This window comes from Citrus sinensis, chromosome 3 (assembly GCF_022201045.2).
Source record: "Citrus sinensis cultivar Valencia sweet orange chromosome 3, DVS_A1.0, whole genome shotgun sequence".
In the NCBI taxonomy this organism is placed as follows: domain Eukaryota; kingdom Viridiplantae; phylum Streptophyta; class Magnoliopsida; order Sapindales; family Rutaceae; genus Citrus; species Citrus sinensis.
Genome location: NC_068558.1, coordinates 2,101,161 through 2,113,479, shown reverse-complemented (window position 1 = coordinate 2,113,479; position 12,319 = coordinate 2,101,161). Strand labels below are relative to the sequence as shown.

The following is a 12,319-nucleotide window of genomic DNA, read 5'->3' as shown; positions in this document are numbered from 1 at the left end:
TTTAAAAAAATTTTATAACCTCTACTCCCAAAAGCTCAGATTTTGGGCTTTTCCTAGTAGAAGTAAATTAGTTTATTTAAGCTAAAAAAACTCTATTAAAAAAATAACCAAACACCATAAAAAATTTTAAAAAGCACTTATACAATTAAATAAGCACTTATGGCTCTTAAATAAGTCATACCAAACAGACTCTTAATCCTCCACGAAACATAAGAAAATTAGTGAAAAAGCAACACAAACTATTATAATTACAGCGTTTAATCTTATACAGCATTCAGTTCTCTTACAAAACCCCAAAATAAAAATAAAAAATAAAAAAAAAAGTCTGCAACACAAGAGGAAAAGTATCCACAACAAAAAGCATTATAGTAACAGTAAAGACGTCTTTTTCATTCTGCTGCCACGCAACTCAACACGGGCCATGAAACTCAATAAACATTGTCATATTCGTAAGTAGAGTGGTCGTAATTCCTCTTCGACTTGTCAGCCTGAAGAACAAGAGAAAAATGATAAGCAAGTGGTGGAAAAATATTGTCTTCAAAGAAAAACCATTGGTTCTATAATATAACACCATCCGATTTGCTTGATGCCAAGTAGAGACAACATGATTTCCTCAATTCCAGAGGATACTTCTTTTTTTTCTCTTTCTTTTAATAAATTTTATCATCAATATACGAGTTTAGGACCTAGTACGTGGAAAATGATTGTCAAAGATGGCATACCCTGTGAATGAGCTTCTCAAAAGCATCTGTCCCATTCTCTTCCATATATTTCTCTGCAGCAGTAAGAATATCATCTGGCCTACTGAAGACATCCTTCTTTCTTGGGACATACCAGATGTTAATAGTCTGAGGGTTGAGAAAGAAAGGTCTCAAATAATGCTCATAAACATATGCAGCACCACTGAATTGCGGGATGACCAGCCAGCAGGTAAAAATCAGCTTTGCATACGACCAAATAGGAATCCTGCCACAAAGGGTTTAGATTAGACTCTATATCTGCTCCTGCTACTCTACAATTGTGAATAAATTAAGAAGCAATTATGTCATAAAGAATCCCTGCAAGATAAGGTGTACCGACCATAATCTAACCACCAAACCTATGAGGCTTGGAGATATTTGAAATCATAGCTTGAACTACAATACTCACATTTTGTTTTTCCCACGACTGAATTAAGAGTAAAGAGTTCTCTAGAATGGCTAAAAGAACAAGCAGGAGATTTTGAGGTGAAATCATGGAAAAACTACATCAATGTGAATCTTTGGATGGCTCCATATGTTTTTCTTTGAATTATTTCTTGGAGAACAGAATAGAATCTACAAGTTTACATAATGCAATAACTGCATCAAGACATCGAGAGAACAAGGATCAATTTATATGTTTTTGGAAAATATATACTTTGATAATGGTAGAAAGGCACATTTTTTGAGAAAATTGCTATTCTGTTAAATTTTGGTCGAATGTATGGGCTCAATAACCAATTTTTCATTAGTTAGTCAACTGAAACAAAGTATTTTTTTTTTTTTTGCCTCACAAATAGATAGCAGTGGTTTTGGAAAAATTGTATGGGTATACACGTGACATTTTTATTTGCTTGGGAAACTCTGTATTTTGTAACAAACTACAGGAGATACTTAAAATAGAACAAGAAAAATCCAAATAAAAAGAAACTAAGCCTCAAATTAAGAATGGAACACATTTAACGGACTTGGCTAAAAAGACAGACAGAGAGATAGATAGGCAAAGAGCAAGATTTTTACCATTCAATGACTTTGGCAAAGGTGAGTTCAACAAGGGTAATCATAGAATAGAGAATCCAGTAAGTAAGCCATTGCCGGTCATCAGTAGGAGACTTGGTCTCAATTGCCCTAACAGAGGCATACCTGAGAAGATGACCCAAATGAAAAAAAACACCCATATTAATCTTAAACAAGGAATAACACAAGTAGCCATCAAAAGGATTGATCGTCTAAACACAGCATAATACATATAAGCAGGAAAGCTAAAACAATAAAATCGAGGTTGCTACAATTTCACTAAAATAAAATGATAAAGAATTAGATGGCGCTCTTACAGAGGATAAACAAGACTGACCACAGGCCTGCAATACAAAAGCCAGAAATTAAATTAGAATATAATCCTTAAAAAGCACAGCATTTACCAAATTAACGCGAATATAAAAAAAAAAATTAAAAAATGCCTGTTTTCAATTGACAATGATTCCGTTTGTACTAGACCAAATTAGTTCGGAGAGAGTTTATCCTAGGCGAAAAAATTTCAACTTTGAGGTTGCCTCACATTAATGTCAAATAGAAGAATCTAGTAGTAAAGGGAAAAAAATAGCGCCATCTAATTGACCTACATAATAAAAACAGGGAAAAAAATTCCATTCACAAGAAAAATCTCCCAAGCAAGAACATCAAATGATATCAGTGAGTTCTATTCACGGTACCCGTTAACGAAAGGTCTTGTTATTGAAACCCTAAAACTGTATTTTTCATTTTCCAGGATTACCGAACCAAATTGTTGAAAAATCTCAAACTTTGAGAAAGAGAAATATGCATACCCAGCAAGAACATCAAAGTTCTTAAGTAAAACTTTTAAGAAGCTTCCAGCCCCAGATCCCATATCTGATCTTCAAAGCGTTTTCCTCGTTTATTTAGCTTGTTCTGATCTCGAAATATTTGCCTAAGTTACAAGCTTTTTTTGGTTTTTCTAGTCAGACTGTGGTTGCTGTTTTCTGTTTAAGAGAGGAAAAGGAAAAGCGGACAAGAGCGCAAAAAGCAGTATAAAATGTTTTTACAAAAGAGCCAAAAGCCGGTTGCGGGATAAATATTGGGTGCTTCGCGGAGTTGTTAAATATGATTAAACGTTAAAGCTGATTTGTCAAGTTCTTGCAACGCAGCCCCTAAACTCCAATTACTTTGTTTTTCGAGAAAAAGGACGAGTAGGGTACAACTGAGTTCCTGATGCAGCAAGTATTCCACCGAGCGCCCAAGCGGTGGGGGTGGGGGTTGGGTTTGGTTCAACAAATAATTTGGGGAATCTCTAAAAGCTAACCCTTTCTTTCAGTGATATCCTTCTCTAGTAGTTTCTAACTTTAAAAAAATTGTAAGACCGATATTTTAACCAACAGTTACTCTTTAATCCCCCGATTTTGTATTTGTGGGGACTGAAAAATGTTATGGTATGTTTATTAAATAAGAATCAAATTAATTTTGAATCAGAATTGATAGAAATGAAAATAAAAATAAAAATAAAAATAAATTATTTACTTAAAATATAAGAATCTGAATGAACTAAACCGCCGTTAACCCATTTACTTTATTTTCGAATCAAAATAGATTATTTAAGTTATTAAAATACCCTTAATTATTATTATTATTATTAGTCGACAAGGAGCGAGGCTGGCGATCTACATCACGTGCGAAGGTGATGCTCGACAATCGACTACGCTGCATTCAACTACCAGCATGCGACGGTCATGACTACTACTTTTCGTCAACTACAAATCAATCCCGCAAAAATCCAATCATGTTCGGTTTTTTTTTTTTTTTCTAAATTGAGGACAAATAGACATTTTTTATTTTATTGAGAGGTAAAATAATTTGACCTAGAAAGTGGGATTTCTAACCCTCTTGAAATTTAGAATCAACCTCGTATTCCCCATTCCAAATCCCAAAATAAGATGAGCCCTATAATTCCGATTCCCAGCTCTACTTTATGAAATAAATATTAGCATTCTGATTTCCTAATTCAAAAAATAAATGCACCATTAACTCCTCAGAAGCAGCTACCTAACCTAAGTAGTAAGTATTGCTTCATTAAAAAACTTGAAGTCTTGAACCGCTATTACTTAAAAAAGAAAAAAAGGAAATTGAAAATTCGATTGTGTTATTTACATCTTTCAAGTTTCAACTGTTTCAGTATCCAATCCTAAAATGTGTAGTTTTCATATTGTACCAAAATCGTTAGTTTATATTGGTTACCAACCATCATCTACCAAACGCCAAGCATCAAAATCAACCGATGCACATCAAAAACACTATAACAACCATCATCATCCATCAAAATATACAAACTCCGCCAATTAACTAAAAACAAGGTAAGGAGCTACAAGGTTTAAGCTTATTTGTTTCTATCAGCATTTTCCCTAGTACTAGAAACGTTCTCCCCAAGAAGTTGGGAAGGCCAGGAATCTGCAGGGTTGGGATACCTAGCATGCGGTTTGCTTACATTTGAGGCGGGTTTAGATGTGAGTTGAGCAACATCAGATGCTGAATAAGCTTGAAGGTCAGAATGGATGGGGACGACAAGGACAGCAGGCGCTTGAGATAGTGTTGGTTCTACAGCAGCAGGAAATCCATAGCTATCTCCCGGGAAATGTGAAGACAATTCTGGTTGCTGAAATTCAGGAGGTATATTCAAGTCAGGTTTAGATTGTACCACCCTTGCATGTAGTTCGCTTTGCAGAACTTCAATTTGAGATTCAAGAGAAGAATTTTCCTCCTTCAATTCATTCTTCTCAATGGTGACCTGTAAAAATTTCATCCAACTTAAATAAATTGTAGCCGAAGGGAATAAACTAAATCACATAAACCAGCAGACAAAATATCATATAGCATATTCAAATTGGAGAACTGCTGGTATTGCGGGATGCATATTAGTAGGAAGACTATTTAGTAAAGAAGCTACAAAATTAAGTCCAGCGGCCTTACGTAGTGAGATTCAGACAAGAGAGATGCATTCTCCTTATTTAGTGACTCAATCTGGCTAAACAAGTCCTTCAATAGTCTAGCTGCTTCATTCAACACACAGGCCTTTCCATTGTTTGGCTGATTCACTTCTGTACAAGGGATGTCCTTAATTAAGATAATTCAAAGGATTGGTTTATAAAACCAATAAAAAGGTGACATATTAAGGAGAAACAGGTTTGAACTTCAGACAATTTTGTTGACACAGTATGGAGAAGGATGGCAAAGAAGCCAATTAAAGAGTCCTAAATTACCAACAGCATTGGCAAGATCAAGAAAGAGATCATTCAAATGCTCGCGCTTCAGTTTCTCCCTCTCAGCCTTGTGAACTCGTTTAGGAACTCTGCTCTTATTCTTTTTGGTCGGACAATGCCTGCACAATAAAACAGCTTTCAGACATCCAAGTTAGTTAAAAAAAGATTTTTTATGCAACTCCACTATCCAAGTGAAACCACTTCAATATTTCCAGGCATTTAATAAACTAAAGAACTCAATTTGCTTATTGCTTAAGGTGGACGTGGACACTCCTAGAGAAGTATTTACATCAAACTTTCATTGAAGTTTCAAGCATTTTTTTCCCAGAGATACCTAGCCTTCTGCTGGTGCCATGAAATTGTGTTTCTTTCCGTTTGCTTTGTTAATCTATACACAGCATTACACAGGTACCAATGTCATCGTCCTACACTAACTGCACAAGCAGATCTCTCATATGTTACTAACTAGCCAATTAGAAGAATGTCAGCATTTTGCAGCTTGCACCAGTTTCACATCGTGAGCTCTTAACAAAGGTCATACAAGTTTTACGCTACATTTAGTCATGAACATTGAACGTCACATGATTAGAAGCTATGAAGAAATATCAAAAATCAAAGGCAAAATCTTTCATCACTAACCCATCTACTGATGCATCCACCACCATGACGTTGACCTCTTCATCCAAGGAAGCAGAAGACTCAGAACCCATGCCTGTCTCAAATGAGTTTGAGATTTGAATCCCTGTGCAAAATCCTCTGAAATGACCAAAAAAATATCAACTCAATTGAACCTTTCCTGTCCATTTTAAAGAAACAAACAACCCAAATCTACAAAGTAGCCACTACTTGAAATTCATTCAAGAAAACCCATGATTGTAGTGATTTCGAATCTGCTGTTGAATAACAAAGAAAAACTGCTATCACCAACATGTTGTTTAATAAAGACCACAACTTAGTTTATTACCAGCATCAAACATGTGATCCAAAAACTGTAAATCTAATTCATATTAAACAAAATGGTAAATATAAGCACTTTCTAAAACTATCAGATTTATAGAACAGAAGAGAGTGCTTGCATTCAGTATTCGTCATCTAATCTAATTTCCAAAACACTTAAAAAAGAATCTGGAGCAGGACTCTTCGTTGATCTTGATTTTATAATTAACATAAAATTGTTACAAGTTGTTGTTCTCTTCTTATATTTCCTGCAGCTTTCATCAGTTTCTTAGCAACCAATCAGGCACAATCACAAATGAAATACAGAAATTGCAAACAAAGAAACCCTGCATCACAACAAAATTATAGCAACAGCTGTAAGATAAACTGCTTACCGGGTAACGCTAAAATGAAAGTTGATTTTTTTTTTTTAGAAAAAAAAAAAAACAACCTTATAAGAACAGGAGTTATCGAAGCTTGAATTTGAGAAAATTAATAAGGTGTTTAGGAATTGGGAGCAATAAAAATTGGGGGCGTTGGACAACAAGACTTGGATTGGATTGTGGAAAGGGGTCGACTGTCGAGTGCGTGCGTGGCGGGAGAGTACCATACACAGGATGGCGCGTGTCGACCACCTGCCACTTAGTTCATTGAACTACTACACGTGAGCCCGACACGTGCCTATTTGTTTTCTTTAGTTTATTCCCGATGCGTGTCCGCCAAATTCCAAATTGCCAAGGACCCACGCCATTCGCTTCTCTCATTCATTAGTGCTTCACACGTCACACACGTTACGTTTTCCCACCACCCCACCGCCTATCGTTCGTTTGTTTGCACTGCGCTAATGAAACCCAACGAATAAAATTAAAATTCATTCATTTTAATGGGCTAATGATATAATTTATTAATTTTTTTAATTACAATTAACTTATTAATTAAAGGAAAGGAATCAACCATCAAGGAATCATAAAAGGCCACTTTTAGGTTACCTGTTACAACTGCAGCATTGTTGTTAGTATGATAAGCAAATGGGGAGTGTGCATGTTGATATTGAATCAACTCTGGGTCTGGAGCAAAAGCGTGTAGCACCCACGGGGAGACGTGCGTGATTTTGAAAGTGAAAAGAAATAAGTCTTCCGAAAGCAGCGCTTAATCCACAGAGAGGCGTGTGCCAACCGCGGAGATTCTCATATATCTTATGTATGGAATGGCAATGTAACGTATGCATCTTCCGTACTCTTAAATATTATTGTGCCAAAAAAAAAAAGATTTATTTCTTTCAGGAATTTATTGCACAAATGATTAATAAAAGAAATCTATAAAGGTGACTAACTGAGACACATCATACAAATTACAAAGCGTGAGACGTGGGAATCTTATTACCATGAGCATACATTAGATGACGAGAGTTCATTTTCGTTTTCAAAAAAGTAAAACAAAATATTTGATGATGAGTTGTAGTCTTGAGAAGAGTCTTGATCAAATTTGTATTTTACTGATGTTTGGAATTTCAGACGCTTGAACATTCCAGGGGGAACTTGCGAACCTTCATTCTTCCATCCAAGGCAAGGGCCAATACATCGTACTCTTCAACATACCAGAGTTCAGACACCACAGCCTCCTATATACACATGTGAGATGCCATCACCGTAAGCTGTATGATTTATGGAAGATAAATGAAACATGGTAAATACAGAAAAAGGAACTGGAAAGCAAGCAGGTTAATGGAGTAATTCTTCCATATAGGTCTAAATCAACTTTCAGCTTTCAGTTCCCAATTTTTGCAAGTGCCAAAAAAATGCATTAATTGAGGATACAGCAACCCTAGAAAATACAGTTTCATAATTACAATAAACTACATTCTTTCGAAAGTCCATCCTTCGGCACACCCAAAACCAACCAGCTACTGAGAATAGGTGGACAGCGGTAGCATACTTAAGTAAATACTTACCTCAGATCCACGGATTTGATTGTTTAGACTTTCTACTAGCTCATGTAAGAAACGGAGTTGATGAGGCCCCTGCATATGATGCGGTACAAGTGTGAATCAGAAAATCCTATTAGATGCAAGAACAAAAACAAGCATAACATCCAAAGACGAGACAAGATGATGTTTGCTATCCCCTTATTGTTGAATGATCCTAATCATCTTGGTGTGTTCCGAAAATGATTTATATACTTGGTCTAAGAATAGCAATCTTTCTCTTAGCTGCAACTGTTTACGCATATATTAGACAAGGAATTCAAATTAGATTTGGCAGAGTATAGATAGCACTTATTCACACACTTCATTAACAGCTAGCTCCAAATGTTACTGCTTCACAAGTCACACAAGAGCTATTCACTGTTTCCCAGGTTGCAAATTATGAAAATCCCAGGGGATGTCAATCAGAGAGATCTATCCGTTACAACTGACAGTCAAAAACTGAAGGATGCTATAATAGTTCTACCGTGGGTGAAGCTCTAGGGTGACCCAGAAGCCTTGCGAATGATGTGTGAAGAATGGCAGGATCGTACTGCAGCAGAAAGCAGATATGTTAGCGCCTTGAACAAAGCAGTTTTGCAGGAAGCAACAGATTTCAAACTAATTGGTTCCATAGCAATGTTCATCTAGGAATTATCTAGTGACAATCTGCCAATAGCACTTTATAAAAGACAAGATGAATTCCTTACTGCCAATAGCACTTTATAAAAGACAAGATGAATTCCTTACTAACTGCTTCTCGGGTGCATTTGGGAGTGCAGTTCTCAGCTTAGCACGAATGGTCATAGGATCAGTACCAGAGATCACCTACACACCCACCCAAAAAAAAAAAAGGAACTAAAATGAACTGTTGATCCAACATGTCATATGATAATTTCCAGATCTAGATAGTAACCTGCCAGCAACCCAGAAGCACACCAGTGGAAGTTAAAATCACCCTGTCTAGCACAATTTTTAGAGGACAAAGATCCTCTGCCACAGCTCTAACCGCAGTTGCTTCAGCTTCAATCTGACAAAACGGGAAAGGGTTCCAAGTGTAGATCAAAGTACTTACAAGAAGTACTGAATTCTAAAATATATGTCTACATTAGTTCAAACTTCAAACAAGTAATGTACCTCATCTTCAGTGGCAGGAACTGGCGAAATATGATGCGAGGCATGAAACATGCTAAAATGGTACAAACTAGAATTCTGAAACCAGATCACTAACAAAGGCATACGTAAGCAAACCAAAAATGAGAAAAAGTGGATTAGGGAATTTCACTTTCTCAAACATAAGAGAGGTTAAACAACAATAAAAGAGTGATCCTCTTAGTATTTGAGGAACAATCAAATTAACTCACTGAACTTTACAGAAAAAGTTGCAATTTAAACAGATAGTATATATCAGCTTACCTTTGTCAAAGTGTGGACTGAATATACGTTTTACAGCATCTCTGCGAGGGAAGGGGAAAAAAAAAGCTTACCCACCAGATTTTCACAATGAAGCAAGAAATTATAAAAAATAAATTCGGAAAATCATTTCAAAGACGCCCGGGTCGGGACAACTAGTGTAGAAGAGGAAGTATGTGTTCTTTTCTTAATCCAGACATACTAAATGGATATCTAATTCTGAAACGTGGAACTCAATTTCATGTCATATAAAGATAAATTTAAATCAATTTTCTCAATGCAAACAACAGTTTTCAAGAAAATAACTGATGTTTTTCTTCCCTTTCAAGTGATTAAGGTTATATATCTGCTGAATCACAATGTGTGGGCCAAGAAATATGAGAGAAAAAAAATGATCCTTACGAGATGGGGACCGAGTATTTCGGGCTGAGATACAAAACATTAGCTCGAACAGGGGGATTTGCTGCCTGAGCGAAAGAAGACAAGTGCATCACTAACTTATAATGTATCAAGAAGTACCATATGAATGAAGGCGCATGTCATCAAATACAGTCATATGTTACCTTATGTACAGGCGTTACAGCTCCATCCTTGAGAGTAAAGATGTCAGAAAGCAACAATGATTGAGAGGTTTCACCCTGCTTAAGGAAAGCCGCTCCGTGATCATCCAAATCCCTTGCCATCTTATCATACAGTCTTGCCCTTCGCTCCCCATTTGGAATATGAGAATGTGATGTAATCCCTCCTAAATTTATCGTCATAATACCAACTTAGTGCACACAAGCAATCGTCAATTGAACTCCTTGATATCCACTCGAAATTAAACAAAGAGTAAAAACACTAGTTTAAAAGCGATCTTGAATTATGCATAACCATACCATTTGGTGGAGCTAACAAATACAATTAAGGATTAACAAACAAATAAAACATATAAACCCATTACAAATCAGTCACTGCAGCATCTAAAACGAGAAATAGTGAATTAGAAAGAGGAGAAAACATTTACCCGAAGAAGGGTAGTTTTGGGAAGAATTTTGGAGGGCCATGTGGAAGAAAGAATAGAACAAGACGAAAGAGATGAACCAGATTAAAGTTACAGTCTTGGTATGACTCCACCAGTGGCAGCGTGTTGAAATTCTTGCAGATGCAGTCTCCATTTTATTTTATGACTTCTGGGTAATTTAATTGTGGCTTCAGAATCGGCGATTAGTGGTGACCATTCTCGTTGTACCATGTTTTGCGTGCAACTCGAGGCTGAAATTTGAACGCATCGGTCTCGATTTTACAAATTACAACACAATTCACACGACACGGGTAGGGACTATGGACTTCCACTTTCCAAATCCAAACCTCCTACTTTTGTCCGTAAAGGGACACAACAGCAGCCCACCCTTCTTTTTTTTTTTTTTTTTTTTTAACTTTTAACTAATTTCCCAATTAGAGAACTCCACATTTGTTCTCTTCTTTCACCTTCTTTTTTTCCCCCCTTCTTCTGGAGCATTCTCTTTTTTTTTTCCTTAATTAAAATGACCTGTGCATTATATAATATTTAATTATTTATTTAGTCAATTCCCTTGTTTTCTTTTTTAATGAATTTCAAAATGACAATTAAACTTCCAGATGAATGGCTATTTGCGCTCCCAATGAAGAGCTCTCTGATGGCGCACATTCATCACATGATACATGTTATTTATTTTTAACAATTGAATTGATAGTTTCATCACAATCCACTCTTTAGTGGAATAGTAAATGCTGGATACTTTACTTATTCATCTACTTTTCAAACTGAAAGCAGGTTTCATATTAAGTTGTATAAATAACTTATATTTGGCAATTTTTTTATGATGGTACATTTATGATGGGGACTAAAGAGAGGTGATGATACATATAGGTTATCACTAATTAATAATAAATAAACCAGACAATTTTCTCTCTCCAGCATTAATTGACATGTTGTGGAAGTACTATGACATGGGAGATTTGAGAAGGAAGGTATGAAAGTCGAATGAAAATCAAAGCTGGAGTGAGAAATTTTATTGATTTATTAGTAATTATTGATAATCCATGCTCATTAATCATCATATCTTTTTAATCTCCGCCAGCCATAGGGTGCCGCTAATGAGATTGTAAACGAGTTGTCCCCATGGCTTTATGGGCTGAAAGGGCCAGATCCAGACCAAAAAGTGACAGTGATGAAGAGCACTGAGCACCAACACTTGCATAATTCCCAAGGAAAACGACCCCAAAAAAGAAATGAAAAAAAAAAAGGATCTCGATGGATGGACATGAACTCTCTCATCAATTCATCCAATGTACTGCCATATCGAATAAATCTTCAGTGTTCTGTAAGGTGAAGCTCCTTAAATCGATGCAGTTGGAAGTTTAGTTTGTGCCTGGATTATGAAATATAATTTCAATTCACCAACTGTGTTAGCCATGAATCAGCTTAGAGAATAAGATACTCTCAGGTCTCATATATATATTGTAATATTGATGGAATTTGAAAGTGTGTCTTGCTCCACTCAAGTATCCATATGCTAGCTTGGGTTACTTAATTGGTACCCAACACGACACCTGCGAAGATACATAGACAACAAAGGCTAGCATCGCTTTTTGCATTAACTTTAAAACTGTGCATGACAGTACAGTGTTAGATCATGTGCAAAAGCTCTTCACTCTGGTCTTCTGAGGTGTAACTAAACATGTTTCATCTTTGTAAACTTTACATTCCATACATGCACGCTCACGCTCATTATATCCTTCATCAAGGCAAGGCAATGAAAATCAAAACAAGAGAGCCATTAGCTTATTTTCTTAAATGTTAACGACCAAGTTTGGTTTCTGAGTTTAATGTCTAGATAGTTAACTCTTTATGATAGAAAATATCTCCATGAAAATGTCAGCAAAAGTTGAAGCAGGGTTCTCGTACACTTAAAAAAAAATTAGTGGGTCTAGACTCTAGAGTCCTAATTACTGATTCTACGCTATTGCTAACCACC

The 12,319-nt window shown here is 36.1% G+C and overlaps 3 protein-coding genes across 6 annotated transcripts; all 3 read right to left on the bottom strand.

Moving 5' to 3' along the window:
- Nucleotides 1-218: 218 nt before the first annotated feature.
- On the bottom strand, nt 219-3,007 carry LOC102622857 (HVA22-like protein a). The gene is made up of 5 exons (XM_006476558.4): nt 2,567-3,007; nt 2,075-2,101; nt 1,761-1,883; nt 723-966; nt 219-488 (listed from the first exon to the last, which is right to left on the bottom strand). Exons 1-5 carry the CDS (start codon nt 2,626-2,628, stop codon nt 429-431), a joined length of 516 nt encoding a protein of 171 aa, XP_006476621.1. The 5' UTR covers nt 2,629-3,007; the 3' UTR covers nt 219-428.
- A 1,009-nt stretch (nt 3,008-4,016) lies between these two features.
- Nucleotides 4,017-6,685, bottom strand: LOC102621965 (transcription factor bHLH47). Of its 3 annotated transcripts, none has more exons than XM_006476556.4 (5): nt 6,340-6,685; nt 5,648-5,764; nt 5,009-5,127; nt 4,719-4,846; nt 4,017-4,536 (listed from the first exon to the last, which is right to left on the bottom strand). In XM_006476556.4, exons 2-5 carry the CDS (start codon nt 5,716-5,718, stop codon nt 4,129-4,131), a joined length of 726 nt encoding a protein of 241 aa, XP_006476619.2. In that variant the 5' UTR covers nt 5,719-5,764; nt 6,340-6,685; the 3' UTR covers nt 4,017-4,128. The 3 variants fall into 3 exon arrangements, with proteins under 3 accessions (XP_006476619.2, XP_052292932.1, XP_052292933.1); XM_052436972.1 differs by lacking the exon at nt 6,340-6,685 and adding an exon at nt 5,855-5,886; XM_052436973.1 differs by lacking the exon at nt 6,340-6,685 and adding an exon at nt 5,855-5,886 and having other exon boundaries at nt 4,719-4,843.
- A 561-nt stretch (nt 6,686-7,246) lies between these two features.
- LOC102621480 (uncharacterized) lies at nt 7,247-10,762 on the bottom strand. 2 transcript variants are annotated; one of them, XM_025098720.2, is made up of 10 exons: nt 10,327-10,762; nt 9,884-10,065; nt 9,723-9,787; nt 9,324-9,364; nt 9,045-9,133; nt 8,824-8,937; nt 8,658-8,735; nt 8,395-8,460; nt 7,896-7,964; nt 7,247-7,562 (listed from the first exon to the last, which is right to left on the bottom strand). In XM_025098720.2, exons 1-10 carry the CDS (start codon nt 10,475-10,477, stop codon nt 7,455-7,457), a joined length of 963 nt encoding a protein of 320 aa, XP_024954488.2. In that variant the 5' UTR covers nt 10,478-10,762; the 3' UTR covers nt 7,247-7,454. The 2 variants fall into 2 exon arrangements, with proteins under 2 accessions (XP_024954488.2, XP_052292931.1); XM_052436971.1 differs by having other exon boundaries at nt 7,247-7,565; nt 10,327-10,761.
- Between the last annotated feature and the right edge of the window lie 1,557 nt (nt 10,763-12,319).

What these genes read in the sequence shown, in the direction of transcription:
- LOC102622857 (XM_006476558.4), bottom strand. Translation starts at nt 2,628, where the DNA reads ATGGGATCTGGGGCTGGAAGCTTCTTAAAAGTTTTACTTAAGAACTTT. An exon ending in AACTTTGATGTTCTTGCTGG is followed by an intron (nt 2,102 to 2,566) that starts GTATGCATATTT and finishes TTTGTATTGCAG; the next exon opens with GCCTGTGGTCAGTCTTGTTT. An exon ending in GTCAGTCTTGTTTATCCTCT is followed by an intron (nt 1,884 to 2,074) that starts GTAAGAGCGCCA and finishes TCATCTTCTCAG; the next exon opens with GTATGCCTCTGTTAGGGCAA.
- LOC102621965 (XM_052436972.1), bottom strand. An exon ending in GTGGATGCATCAGTAGATGG is followed by an intron (nt 5,128 to 5,647) that starts GTTAGTGATGAA and finishes TTTATTGTGCAG; the next exon opens with GCATTGTCCGACCAAAAAGA. An exon ending in TGATCTTGCCAATGCTGTTG is followed by an intron (nt 4,847 to 5,008) that starts GTAATTTAGGAC and finishes TCCCTTGTACAG; the next exon opens with AAGTGAATCAGCCAAACAAT.
- LOC102621480 (XM_052436971.1), bottom strand. Translation starts at nt 10,477, where the DNA reads ATGGAGACTGCATCTGCAAGAATTTCAACACGCTGCCACTGGTGGAGT. An exon ending in CTGTAACGCCTGTACATAAG is followed by an intron (nt 9,788 to 9,883) that starts GTAACATATGAC and finishes TCTTTCGCTCAG; the next exon opens with GCAGCAAATCCCCCTGTTCG. An exon ending in AAATACTCGGTCCCCATCTC is followed by an intron (nt 9,365 to 9,722) that starts GTAAGGATCATT and finishes CTTCCCTCGCAG; the next exon opens with AGATGCTGTAAAACGTATAT.